Raw genomic sequence first — 14,123 nt, 5'->3', positions numbered from 1 at the left:
GCTCTTGACCACTTGCTGGTGGTTTTTCATATCACGGAGGAATTTAAAACTGTCAGCACAAGGTCACTTCAAAGAAGGTGAAGTCATGATTTCAAATCAGAGCTCTTGCTTATTTGTCTCACAAGCGAGCTGTAAGTGAAGTTGATAGTACCAATCTTTGTTGACAAAGAAAGCATAGCAGCATGTCATAATAAGACCTCTTTACTAAGACATGTATGGGAGCTAGAAAGAAAAGAAAGGAGAAAGGGTATCTGTGTGTCTTCACTAGTAGTCTTCTGATTTTTTTTCTTTAGGCCTTGTCAATGCTGCTAAATGGTACTCCATTTGCCTTTGTTATTGACCTTGCTGCACTTGCCTCTCGACGGGAATACCTCAAACTTGACAAATGGCTCACAGATAAAATTCGGGAGCATGGGGTAAAGCAGGATTTTTCTCTTTATTTTTGCACTCTTGTCAGTGACTAACTTAAGTCACTTTAACTATTTTCTATGTAGCTTTAAAGTTGTCAAAAGTGTCTATAGTCTGATAGTTCAACTTTTTCACTGAACTATAGTAGCTTAGTGCAATTCTTTCCATGGTGCAATTGCCAAGTTTGAAATAGTGTCTTGGTTGTGGTTTGGGAGATTAAGATAACATTTTTTTCCTCAGGAACCTTTTATCCAGGCCTGTATGACTTTCTTAAAGAGAAGATGTCCATCTATCTTGGGTGGCCTTGCTCCAGAAAAGGATCAGCCCAAAAGTGCTCAGCTTCCTCCAGAAACCTTGGCAACTATGTTGGCCTGTCTGCAAGCTTGTGCTGGGTAAGAATTCTATTGGTTATGCTGAAAGAGTAATTAGTTTGCAGCTGGCTTTCTGGCACATGGTCACAGCTGGTTTGGAATTTCATGTGGAGGATGGGGTTAATGAGAGCATGTTAACTTGCAGGAATAGGTGCCGTAGTACATTTAGTTTTGCATTGAAACTTCTGTTGTAGGCTAGATCACAAGAGCTTGAGTATTTATTGTCAAACAGGTGAGCTGATCGTGGTGGCTGGAGGCTGGTTAGTCAGATAATCAGTTGTTAGTGATTAGATAGATACAGGGCTGTAATTCAGACAGAGGAATCCAGGCCATGGCTACAGAATGGGACAGCATCTTGGAAAACAGTGGCTTTATAATGGATTTTGTGATTGTGTTAACCAAATTTTTCTGTGTGGTAACTGCTTTGGCACAAAGGACTCGTGCCGTCCTTATGTGTAGGAAAAAAGTGGAGAGTGGTGATTGTAGTGCATTTGAGACTGAAACTAGATGTGTACCTTCTTTTGTCTCTGAGAGAGACTCAGAGTAGTCAAAGATGGAAAATGTTGAACATCTTTTGCAGATCAGATTGTTTAGCTGAAGTAGAAAGAAAAGGGTTTGGATTTGAGAGCTGCTGGAGGCAGGGATAGAATACAGGGCTGATGGAAAATGAGGTTGGGCAAATCAGTCTTTAAATGCTATGTACACACATAGTAAATGTGACTGAAAATTGTAAAACATCTGGTGTTGTTTCCTAATGCTGTCAGATCAAGGTGTGTTGAACTGCAGCAGTATTTCAGAGCTAACGAGAGGCAGAGTAGTGCAGTGTGTGAGCCAGAGTGACTGGAAGCTGGAGATGGGGCTTGTTTTGCTGCTACATTTTGGCACCAAATGAGGCTGGCATGTCCAAGTGTGTGTTACATAATCTGGAGTTTGTAGCATGTCCTTTGGCTTAGCCAGTGTGGTCTTGAAAGAGATAAGAAACTTCTTTAAAGGTACTCAAGATGATTCATGGCTCTCATGTGGGTAGTAGGAAATTAGTACCGACACAGAGTTGGTCACAATGAGTATTGGAACTGAAAGAGAAGTTGAGGTACCTGTAAGAGTTTAGGAGAAAAGACTTGCTGTTTCCTGCTGGAACCTGTGTAATTGAACTTCAAAGGCTGTTTCTAAAATAAAATTATCTAGCACATGTTTTGGTCAGAAAAGATAGCTCTTAATTTTCAAGTCAAAGTGCATCTTTTGAGACTGTAGTTCTTAAATGAACTTGTATTCCTTATTTTGCATGCTGCAGTGTCTCTTTTAGAGGTTTAATAGTTAACTGTAGATTTGAATTGTATCTAATGTCATTGTGTTCTGAATTTTAATGTGTTACCAAGTTTTATTTATTCCATTAATTCCAAATGCCACTAGTTCTCTACTGGCACAATTCTCACAGCCTTTGGTTTCTTTTTATAGCTACTTTTATTCCCTTTTATTCAAGAATGTGACCTACTTGCAGTCATTTTCTATTAGTTATTCTCTTTGAGCTTTAGAAAGAAAAAGCTTGGATTTCTTTCATGAAGCAATTGCTTTGATTAGCTTAGGTTTCAGTCACGAATGGAAACAGGCGTTGTAAAGACTAGAAGGTTAAATCACAGTAAATATGAAATACATTTGGGAGGGTAGTTGCACTTCACTAGCTGAAGCCTGCCATTTCCTAAATCTGTTGATTTAGGAGCCTGCTCTTTAATTAGGCTGTAGTTAGATCTTGTCTTGTTTTGTGACCTGGGAGACACTTTTTTTAGCCACCAGGTCCCTGCATGTTCTGAGACTTATTTTTGGTGCAGCTTGTTTATCACCGGTGAACACTGCAGTTGTGGCATCATGTAGCACTGAGTCTTCAAAAAGAAATAAGTGTTCCTTCTATTACTGAGTGTTTTTACAGTGAAGTCAGGCTTGGTTGCAGGCACCACAGGCTGACCAGCCATGTAATTTATTAACAAGGTGCTTGTGAGAAGCCCTTCCCTCGTGGAGCTGCAGTGAGTTGAGAGGGGCAGCAGTGCCTTCTCCACACAGTCGTGTCCTGCATGGTCCAAGTGTGTCAGTGTGGGGAATGGTCATTTCTTCTCAGTCCTTGTCTCAAGCAGGGAAGAGGCTTCAGTGTACCAGTACCTCAGGAATGAAGAGGCTTGTTCCCACTTTGTGAGAAAGTGTCTGGGGGTAAAAAAGAGTAAGAGAAATGAACGGGTGATTCCAGCAAGCTGGAACTTCCCTTACAGTGACGGTTTTGTTGCTCTAGACTCTGGTCCCTGGCTCTCAGCCCACCAACTTCATTTACCTGAAATGCAGACTGGGTTTTTTTGTGGGTTTTGGTTTTGTTGGGTTGATTGGTTTGGGATTTTGGAGGTTTTTTTTAGAAAACCTGCAGTTCTGTGCTATCTAAAAATACTATGATGTTTGCAATTTGATATAGCAGTGTGTCTCTTGACATGATAAAAAAGTTAACCTTAAGTCTGCCTAGATGGTGGGACAAAACATTAGTGGTTCTCTCCAAAGCACAAATGGCCAAACCAGTCACCATAAATGTCCAACTCAGGGATTGTAAGTCTCTCTTTGTCCTCATTCTGGACTGCTATATTATCTATCTACAGCAAGTTGGAATTTGTTTTGCAAAAGCATGTTGTAGTATTTAAGCATAAAGACTGCCAATTTAACCCCCCAAAAAGGAGAAGGGCAAAAGACTGAGGTTGGTAACCACATGTGAACTCCCCAGACCCATTCCATGGCTGACTGAAATGCTGTGTGATCTTAAAATGCTTCCTGCATCAAAAAAAAATCCTGTGGTGCATTTCAAGTGGGCATACATCCATTTAAATGTTGAGAATTCTGAGACTGGCTCAGGTGAGGGCAAATACATACTGTAGATGCTGACTCTACTGTGTACCAAGCTCAGACCTCTGTCTTCAGGTCTGGTTGCACTTTCTGAAAAAGTAATGTCTTTGGGGTTTTTTGAAAGTAGATTTCTGATTGCATTTTCACACATTCCCCACAAGGCCATTTGTTTTGAAGTCTTTGAAATGACGCTCTGGTGAGAGGATGTTATAAGAGTGTAAAGGAGCCAGCTTGTGAAACAGTTGTTAACATGTCCATTGCCCTGTATAGAAACTGGTCACCCATGGTACCTCCCCAGATTCCCATCTCTCATGGGTGGGATTTTCCCCACACTGCAGAGTGGGTCGCTGGCTCTAGATGCCCTTAATTAATTCTGTGTGTCCCATAGCAGGATACCTGCCAAAGCTGAAGGCTAATCTTCAGTTCTTCTGCCTTAATCACAATGGTTCCTTTGTTCTTTTTTCCTTCATCCTGAGAGTTAAGAAGTAAAAGCTTGTGAAAATTAAATTGAAATGAGGAATCTTCAGACAATGTAAACAGAACAACAAAGCTGTATTAGGATAGTTGCACCATTACAGGAAGGAATCTGCAGCTTTAACTGTCTTCACCAAAAAGGTATAACTGAAGTTCAGGAAAGCATAAATAATTGGCTGTTTTTTCCAAAAGGAAAATGTTAGTGTTCTGTTATTATGTCTGTGGTTAGGTAAGTCAGCAACAGAGCTGGTTTTCCTTCCAGTTTGGGAACCTGGCAGTCAGACATGGAACACTTTGGAAAGAGGTACTGACTGCTCTGTTGTGCAATGACTTTGTGCCTAAGTTTCAGTTTTCTGATGTTTTTGGTTCTATTTTCCTTGATTAGTTAAATTTCCTGTCTCTGTTTGGGTTTAGTGCCAGTGTGTGAAGCACGTCTTTCAGTCTGTAGACAGATGAATTTTAGTGAAGCAGGTGGTGATATTTACCTCTTCTTTTTTTGTCTGTGAGTACATAGCCCATGTATCTCATCTTTTAGAGAGACCTTGTGTGCAATGAGATTCAGAATGAGAATAACCATAAATGGTGAAGTTTGGGTACAGGAAGAAGCCTTGAGGGGCAGATTTGAACAAGGGATCACAGAATCACTATCTGTATTTTAATTCCTGAGGCTAAAGCTGTTATATAGCCCATCATGTGGACAACAGCAGACAAAGGCTCTTCCAGGAACCTGTTTGAGCCATGTAGGTACATATCCCAGGCTTCTGTGAGCCCTTACTGGTGTAACTGTAAAGGAGTACTTGAATAGTCAAAAACAAAGTAATAGTCTGTTGGACATTGTTGTAGAACTACAGTTTAAACTTTTCTATTTAAATATAGCTGTTTCTCTTGGGAAATTATCTAAGGCACGTTTTTCTAATAACAAAAGGGAGCTTTTGCATGGGTAGTTTTGCAGCTTCTTTTTTGTGAAATATGGCCTCAATTTCTCTAGGAAAATCAAATAAGTTAAGGGCCTTATTTTTGTGGATGTTACATGGCTCACTGTCGTGCTTCCACATCCCAGGAGTGTTTCTCAGGAGCTGTCAGAGACGATCCTCACCATGGTAGCAAACTGCAGTAATGTCATGAACAAGGCTCGGCAGCCCCCACCTGGAGTCATGCCCAAAGGACGCCCGCCCAGTGCCAGCAGCTTGGATGCCATCTCTCCTGTGCAGGTAGAACAACCTCATGCTGCATTTTCAGAAGCTGCTGTTGATTTAGTGCTAGTTCTGCTGTACTAGTTGAGCTCTTTCTGCAGGACTAAGTCAAACATCGTCTGGCTCACGTAGTTTTGTGCTTGCATGTCTTGGTAGCTTGCTTGTAACTAGAGAATAATGTCTGAGGGATGTAGTTCAGAACTGTCTTTCACTTCACTGATGTCTGTAAGAAGTAACTGTGAAGTATTACAGGATGGGAGCACTGAGGAGGGACAGATATTTGGTTTACTTAAAATAACTGAGGCTTTCTTTTAAAGTGCTAAAATTTACTAGGACTTCTGAGAATTAAGCACTGCCTTTGAACCTGATGTGTCTTGTTTGTAGCTTCACGGGCCAAGCCACAGTGCTAGAGCATAAGGACTTGTTATAACTGGGGCTCTTCAGCTCTCAACTGAACTGCTCTTTTAAAAACAAGGTACATTTCAGTTAATCCCTGCCACTCATCATCCCTTCCTCCTCTGGGAGCAACACATTACAGACAGGTTTTGCTTCTAGCAGTTACATTCAATGGCAGATTTTTAACTGGTGAAAAGTATTTCACATGAAATAGTGACAATTCAGCATTTAAGAATGACTGAATTGTCAGTAGATTATGTAAACTAAATGCAGACAGTGGTTTTCTTGTGAATTGTTGCTTTATTGAAGTTGCTCGTCAGATGTACCAAGTATCTTGGCAACCTGCTACAAAATAACTCATATGAACAAACAGCAGCAATTTTTACTCTGTAGTCATGTTGTCTTCTGGGTAGATAATACCATTTTCTGTTGTTCCTTAACTTACTGCTTTGGCAGACTGTATTGTGCCTTCCCTCCTATTCATAAACCAGGTCTTAATGTTTTTTATTGTAGACTTCGTTCAGGTATTTAGCTGTGAAAAGTTGGCATAATAGGGTCCTTCAGACAGTCAAAAATACTCTCAAGTTTCAAATGAAACAGCTTTATAAGTCTTGAGGTGGGGTCTGAGATTGCAAACTGCAGAGCATAAACTAGTATAAAAATCTGCAAGTAGCAGTAAATGCTGCTTATTGTAAGCATTTACTGCTGTGTTAAACTCAGCTACAGACTGTGGAACAATCAGGCTTTCTGTAGAACCTGTGAGAGTAGGATTTCATGTGATTGCAGAAGAAAAATGAGTGCATTCTGTAGACAAACTAATCTTTTGGGGTGATCTGGATGACTTCAGAATTTACAGTAACCATGCAGAAGAGCTTTTCTCATAAGTATTTTGATATGTAGCCGTCTCTGTACAAAACATGCCCAAAATCATCTGGATTGTGGTTTATGGATGTTTGTATAATCTTCCTTTCTTCATTCAGATCGACTCGCTTGCAGGAATGGCCTCTCTTAGTTTAGGTGGCTCAGCTGCTCCTCACACCCAGAGCATGCAAGGCTTCCCTCCAAACCTGGGCTCTGCATTCAGCACTCCTCAGTCACCAGCAAAAGCGTTCCCGCCTCTCTCCACCCAAAACCAGACAACCGGTTTCAGCGGCATCGGGGGACTTTCTTCACAGCTTCCAGGTACTGCTCTTTGGGGGGAGTGGTTTGGTTTTGCCTTGGCACAGCTAAGGCATTGTTGTTGCTGTGGCTGGAAATCCTGAATGTGACAGCCCACCCCTTAAGGGTGGGAAGTCACACTGGACAAACAGCTGTGTCATAGGGAAGGGAGTTACGCTCCAGTATGGAGTGAGGAGTCCTCACTCCTGGGTCATTGCTGAAACAGCGCTTCAGAGTGTTGGAGCTGCAATAGGTAAAAGGTTTGAGTCTAGAGGATGAGTGTTTTGAGAAATATAGCAGCCTTATTTTAGGTTGGGAAAGAGATGAAGAACTATTTATGTTAAAACTGCTTGATATTAGACAGCAATGAGGCTATAAAGCTCTGTGCTCTTGGAAATGACAAGTGCTAGGAGGAGTGGTAAGTGGACACTGTGAGAGTGCAAATGAGATGACCAATTGCTTTTTTTCAGTAAGTGGTCTTACTACAGGTTTGCTTTTCAGTAGGTGGTCTTACTACGGGTAGCCTGACTGGCATAGGAACTGGAGCCCTGGGCCTTCCTGCGGTGAACAATGACCCATTCGTGCAAAGGAAGCTGAGCACATCTGGACTGAACCAGCCTACATTCCAGCAGAGTAAGATGAAACCTTGTAAGTGGTAGTGTTGTCTGTGGCTGTGAAGTGTGACTGTGGTCTGCAGTTAATCTGTGTTTCCTTCAGGGGAAGCTTGGATCTGTAGGTGGTAAATGTTAGAAGTTTTATTATTATCTTAGTCTGAAAAAGGTGCTTCTAAACATGTATCCTAATAACTTGCCAAATGTCTGGGGGTGGGAGGTGTTAAAAAAGAACTCATTAGCATAAAAATATAATATAATGTGTTTGCATGGATAGTGTGTTTCTGTCCTTTTTCTGCTGTGCTGTGTTTTGAACAAAAGTGTTGTCCTGCTTTTGGCAGAGAACTGTATGTCTGTGGTTCCAGGGTGTTTTATGTTTTGTTTGTAACAAGGTTAAACCTGGGTAAGCTCCTGTTGCAGCAGAGAACTTGACAGGTGAAGCAGTGGAATAGACTGCAACATTGAATACAAATAAGACAAAAATCTGGTGGAAAGATGGTTTTTGAAAGGAATAATCTGTTTCTTAACACTAAGCCATTATCCTTAACTCTGCAGCATGCTCAGTGAGATGCTGAAGCAGTCAAATGGTCACGAAGCACAGCCATATGCTAAACCTTCCACATTGCTGTTACATAGGAGCTAGCAAAGAAGCTGTATGCAATAACAGCAGAATTACCTATCTGTACAGTGGAGGTGGCTGTAATCACCATTGGTTTATATTCTGGGTCTTGAACATTCAATAGAAACTTGTTGGAAGCTCACTGGCTGGCCTGAAAGTTTGTGTGCGAGTTTGTGTGCATGTTAATGTTGTGTAGCATGCTTTATTCTAGAGTGTTCTGCATTCAGTTATGTAGTTGTCAGCTGAGGTTAGCTGGAGATGCACTGGGTTCTGGGAGTAGAGCACTGTGAGGTAAATGCTATCTTAGGGTGCAGTTTTTTTGAGTAAATATAGCATATTGAAAACAGATTTTTAAATAGCAATTCCTGTCTGCTGGGAAGGTTAAATATCCTGCTCTTCAGAAGAACTAGCAGTTCTCTATAGACTGGTGGAAGAATTGAAAAGGACTAGGTGAAATCCTGACTGTCTGAAGTTGTCCTGAGTATGATACCTGTTCCTTCTTTTAACAGCTGACTTATCTCAGGTGTGGCCAGAGGCTAATCAGCACTTTAGCAAAGAAATAGATGATGAGGCAAACAGCTACTTCCAGCGTATTTACAACCATCCCCCACACCCAACCATGTCCGTGGATGAGGTGAGTTCCCTTTGTAGCAGTTACAGCACCTGTCCAGAGACTTGGATCATAATTGATCCTTCATGTATTACTTTTAGTGGGAAATAATGAAGGACTCATGGTGGATGCTTGCAGCATTACTTTTTTGCTTGGTTGAAGTTGTTTTCACAGTGAACTTGGAGGTTGTTCATTCATTATATTCAGCTTTGACTTGTCTGGATTGAAGACTTCAGGTGTCTAATTAACACTCCTAAAATGCTGTTAAGTGGGAAGGATTCAGTGTGGTGTGGAAGTTTTTTTGTTAAAAATAAGTGCTAAAGAGTGACTTTAAATAGTCTATGTAAATTATCTTAAATATATTTGGTTTTAAACTATGTAAAAATGACTGCAAGATCCAGATATATAAAAGTGTCCCAAGTTCTACCTTCTGAGCTTTTGATAATTATTTTTGTTAGTCTCTATGAGAGTAATTATTGGTCTGATGTACTTACTCTTTGAAGTACTTCAAATTTGCTTTAATATATTTGCACGGTTATAAATTATGGAAGACACAACATTAATTTTAATTTTTCTAATTTGAAAGTAATGGCGTAGGCGGTCACAAAAAAGTTTTGTGTGAAGAGAGTTGCTTAAAAGAGAACTAAAGTCTGAAGAGGAAGCTGGTTGTAGTGATGTAGTGTCTGTCTGCTGTCTAAAATGAAGCAGTTACTTTGTGGTTGTGGTAGCACAGTGTACCTTAGTACTTGCAGACACTCGTGAAACATGAACATGGGAAAGGGCTGAAATAAAGCAAATCTGTTGATAACAATTTCCAATTTCTTTGCAGGTCTTGGAAATGCTGCAGAGATTTAAGGACTCCAACATTAAACGGGAACGAGAAGTGTTTAACTGTATGCTGAGGAACTTGTTTGAGGAGTATCGTTTCTTTCCCCAGTACCCAGACAAAGAGCTGCACATAACCGCCTGTCTCTTCGGGGGCATCATAGAGAAGGGACTGGTTACTTACATGGCATTGGGCCTGGCCCTGCGCTATGTTCTTGAAGCCTTACGAAAGCCTTTTGCATCCAAAATGTACTATTTTGGTATTGCTGCACTAGATAGATTTAAAAATAGGTGAGTGTGGGTTTGGTACATTTCTAATAGTGCCTGTATTGTTTTGTGAACCTTGAACCTGCTCTAATCGTGCAGTACAGGATTGCACAGCTCAGCTCTGACGTTTCTTCAGAAGATAAACTGACTTGAAACAAAATGTGTGAATGTGCTAGTTAAAGGGTAACCTTTCTAAATTAAAATGTTCTGTGTGATACCTTTATAAATGTGGGACAAACTGAGATGCTGAAACTACTTATACTATAAAAATCAGTAAGTGTTGAGTTAGATGAAGTAACTAACAGCTTGTTAGACATGGGATGAATGTAATTACCCTTCACAGGTGCTTTCCAGTGGAGTGCCATTTGCACTATTCATTACTGAGAGACTGAGAGCTGAGCTCTAGAACTTTGCTTTTATACAGAGAAGTATGGCTAAATAATCTCAGAAAAAGTTCTTTCTCAAAACTTCTTATGAATTGCAGATAGAGAAGATTCTGGGTGTGAGGTGTGCTCTGGTTTGCTGTTTAAAATGCACTGAACCAGACTACAAATAACTTATCCAGTAGTCTTATTGCAAACATTGGATATAAATGCAATTGTGTACTAGGTCAGAAGTACAGAGATGTGGGAAAAGATGAGTTGCTGTGAAAAAATCTTGTGATTTAATATAGATTTTGCAGCAAAAAAATATTTTGCAGGAAATGCTTTGTTTATAGCACAGCTGCTGTGAGGAGTCCAGCAGTAATTCTGTGGTGCAGTATGGGAATGACATACGTGATAATTGTTTCTCTCTAATTACTGTTTCTGATGTGGGCTTGTTCTTCTGACTAATGCACATTTTGTCTGACAGATTGAAGGACTATCCCCAGTATTGTCAGCACTTGGCTTCTATTAGTCACTTTATACAGTTCCCACATCATTTACAGGAGGTGAGTGTGTCTGTAAGCAACACTAAGTTTCTATGATGTTAAATTCTTTAGAGCAAATTTCTGTTTTCCTTTGGAAAAGCAATCTCATCCATGGTGATTTTAGACCATGTTACATTCACAGAATCAAATGCCTTTTCTTAAAGGTTTTGTCCTGGGGTAGGGTAGGCAGGTGAAGGTGCCTTTCCTGCTTCCATAAAGGTTGTTTATGTTGAACCAGCTATCTGAATATAACTGCATAATCACAATGCATGTATGTCCATGCATGAAAGTTTTAAAGTGCCTCAGTGTATTCATATTCCAGTCCCGTAATGATTTGGAGTTTTAGTCTAAAATGGAGGTCATTCAGATGGCTTTATACAGTTTCATACTTAGACCTGATAAAATAATCCAGGAAAAATTTCTTTCCTGAAGGTCTGAGAGCCATGGGAATACCTTGAACAAAACAGTGTTCATCACATGGTGTCTGCCTTGAATGTGCTTTTATTGGTAGAAATACAGAAAAACTGATCCCAGCGGCAGAGCTTAAGAGCATGGGCTAAATAAGGAAGAATGTTTGGCTCTGCCATTAAGGTAGAGGCTCACACTCAAGCTGCAAAGTCCAATAGCAGTCTTGGTTTCACTAACAGCTTTCAGACTGCACCCCTTAAATGACAGTCTGATGTTTCCAGTTTCTGGGGAAATGTATAGCAGTAGGGAAGAACCTAATTTTCTACTATGGAACTATTTCAGAAGATGTAATATCTAAAAGTTGGCTATTTCTGAACTGTGGTTTTGCTTGTTAATGGTGAGCTGCAGACTGTTCTATCTAGCTGTCAGAGTCCTTGCAGAAGACTTCTTACCTGCTTTGTAGCCTGCTTCTTGATATTCACACATTGTTCTTACGCTCTTTCTCTTCTTTTGTTCTGCTGCTCTAGGCTTGGAGGGATAGGGATGGAGTTTTTTAGGTAGTGCTCTGTAAAATATTAAGCATGTTTGGTCTTGTGATGCTTGACATCAATTTGTTGAGGCCAGCAGTTCTTGAGGCTCCTCTGCAATAGGAAAGTCCATAGTGACAGGATGTGATTTATCAGGCTATACAGTTGTATTTAGAGATTCCTTTATGGCAAGACTGTCAAATATTTAAATGATTGTTGGCAAACCTTTATAGTGCTCATGCTGAAAATCAGCCTATAGTTCTGTTGCTGCTTGTGAATTTTTGTATGTGCTTGTTCTCCCTATTTTAGTACATAGAATATGGACAGCAATCCAGAGATCCTCCTGTGAAGATGCAGGGTTCAATCACCACCCCTGGAAGTATTGCACTTGCCCAGGCTCAGGCCCAGGCCCAGGTTCCAGCAAAAGCTCCTCTTGCTGGCCAAGTCAGCACTATAGTGACCACCTCAACCACCACCACTGTTGCAAAAACCATTACCATCACCCGACCAACTGGAGTCAGCTTCAAGAAAGATGTGCCGGTGAGCATTGTGTCATTGTGCCCTTCCCAGAGGGGCAGATGCTGCTCTGGACTGAGTACATACAGGCAGAATCTGTTTTAATTTGTGTACTACAGATTTTCAAACTGTGATCCTTGTTTTTTATTTAAAACATATAACCTTTTAAAGCATGGCCAACATTTTTGTCGAGAGAAGGCGTTTTTCATCATCAAACTACCCAATTACTTTGGGGTCAAGTTGAAATGTGTTTTTGAGGCTGTAATTATAAAGACAATTACAGAAACATCATTTCTGTTAATGACTTGCAACAGGACTCTTAAAATAGTTGGCAGCTGCTATTCTGAGTGGGACTTAAGAGCACTTACTGTACACATCTGACACAGTTCTAACTCCATTAGGTATTTCACATATTTGGTAACTTGCGTAAACAACTTTGAACTGCTTGTCAGAGTTATTACAGGCTTAGCAGATAGATAGACTTGGTTATTGCACAGAAAGTTTTGGGGCACACTTGGGCCCCTGTGGATCCTGAGGATGGGCAGTGTTGTTCTGTGTGATGGCTGATGCACTGGAAAGTCGAGCCTGTCTTTCTGCCTGAGACTGTCTTTGAATAAGTCTCTGTAAAGGAGGCAAAAGCCAAACACATCTGAAAGTGCTGTGAACACACTTGAGGGAACAGTCATTAGTGTAGCTATTAATGTCTTTCACACCTGATTATGTAATGTAGAAACTTGTTACTTTGAGGTGTTTGTTTTCCCATTTAAATTTCAGTCAGAATTGATACTGAAAGCTGCATTGCCTTTTCCCTTAATTGCAACATACCAGGTGCTAAAGCCCTGGGTCCAGACCTGCAGCTGTAGGGACCAGGGTCACATTCTGTTGACTTAAGCTGGCAACTCAGAATGAGAACCTGGTCTCAGACCGAACCTCTGGGATTTCTCCTTCCCAAATCAGCACTGAAGTGCTCCTGGAGACTCCCTGCTGTGTGAGGTGCTGCTCACTATTGTGTTGTGATTTTTCTCCAAGCTATAATTGTACCCAGGCTTAAAGGCCTAAAGGGTGCCATTTCAGTGGCATCTATTTTATGTGCATGTAGAGGCTTTTTCTGCAGCAGCATTCTTCTGCTGAGTATTGATCATCATTTTTAGAATAAAAAAAATCACTTGGCTCCTTCAGAGTGCTGCTGAAAATGAATCTGAGACAGTAGATGTCCCCTGATAAACCTCAATTCTATTTTTGCTTGACAGAACAGAGCAAAAGTTCCTTTTGATGTCACCTCTAGGTATTGTTTATACTTAACTTCTTGTTCTCCCTCCAGCCTTCCATTAATACTACCAACATTGATACGCTGTTAGTAGCAACAGATCAAACAGAGAGGATTGTGGAACCTCCAGAGAATGTCCAGGAAAAAATTGCTTTCATCTTCAATAATCTGTCTCAGTCAAATATGACACAGAAGGCAAGTATGAAAGAATGCTAGTAAAAATAGATTTTATACTCTTAATCCTTTTTTTATATATTCATTTTTAAGTGTGGGCTGATGATACTTCTACAGAATTCTAACTTCAAAAACTTCAGGAGGGAGTACACTGTAAAGAAATTATAGTTTCCAGCACTTTCTGCTTAAACATCTTTGGAGATAAAATTTTCCAGGGAGAGGAGAGATGGGTAGAAGATACCTGTTCTTAATCTTAAATAAACATTCATATCATAAATGGACTCGGTACCATTAAATGTTGCAAGGTTAAGCTCTGGTATTCAGAAATTAAGGGAATTTTTTTTAACTAGTTGAGGTGTACAGTCCTGCTCCACCTGTGCTGTTTTGTGGATGGATGGCTTGAACTTGTTAGGTGACAACTTTTATTTTCAGTTGTCTGGTAAAAAGCTGGGAAGTGAAGGAGAGGTGACTTGTTATGCCTTGCTGATTTCATGCTTGAGTCCTTACTGGTTGACCAG

General features: G+C 40.5%; 1 protein-coding gene and 1 non-coding gene across 14 annotated transcripts in view; both read left to right on the top strand.

Annotated features, from left to right (window-relative positions):
• The window catches only part of CNOT1 (CCR4-NOT transcription complex subunit 1), a 55,117-nt gene that overhangs the window by 20,590 nt on the left and 20,404 nt on the right, over window positions 1–14,123 (top strand). For 7 of the 13 annotated variants that reach the window (XM_064387207.1, XM_064387202.1, XM_064387206.1 and 4 more), the window contains exons 15-24: window positions 294–416; window positions 649–800; window positions 5,185–5,335; window positions 6,694–6,895; window positions 7,373–7,519; window positions 8,611–8,735; window positions 9,541–9,827; window positions 10,656–10,734; window positions 11,958–12,188; window positions 13,486–13,626. In XM_064387207.1, the coding sequence (XP_064243277.1) occupies window positions 294–416; window positions 649–800; window positions 5,185–5,335; window positions 6,694–6,895; window positions 7,373–7,519; window positions 8,611–8,735; window positions 9,541–9,827; window positions 10,656–10,734; window positions 11,958–12,188; window positions 13,486–13,626 (1,638 nt within the window). The remainder of the gene's footprint in view (window positions 1–293; window positions 417–648; window positions 801–5,184; window positions 5,336–6,693; window positions 6,896–7,372; window positions 7,520–8,610; window positions 8,736–9,540; window positions 9,828–10,655; window positions 10,735–11,957; window positions 12,189–13,485; window positions 13,627–14,123) is intronic. The other 6 variants (XM_064387212.1, XM_064387205.1, XM_064387208.1 and 3 more) reach the window with 3 other exon arrangements.
• On the top strand, window positions 5,665–5,800 carry LOC135279813 (small nucleolar RNA SNORA50). Its single transcript, XR_010347008.1, has one exon. It is a non-coding gene; the product is annotated as a small nucleolar RNA SNORA50 (small nucleolar RNA).

This window comes from Passer domesticus, chromosome 12, assembly GCF_036417665.1.
Source record: "Passer domesticus isolate bPasDom1 chromosome 12, bPasDom1.hap1, whole genome shotgun sequence".
NCBI classification, from domain to species: domain Eukaryota; kingdom Metazoa; phylum Chordata; class Aves; order Passeriformes; family Passeridae; genus Passer; species Passer domesticus.
Note: the sequence above shows the minus strand (reverse complement) of the source record. Positions and strands in the feature narration are given on the sequence as shown.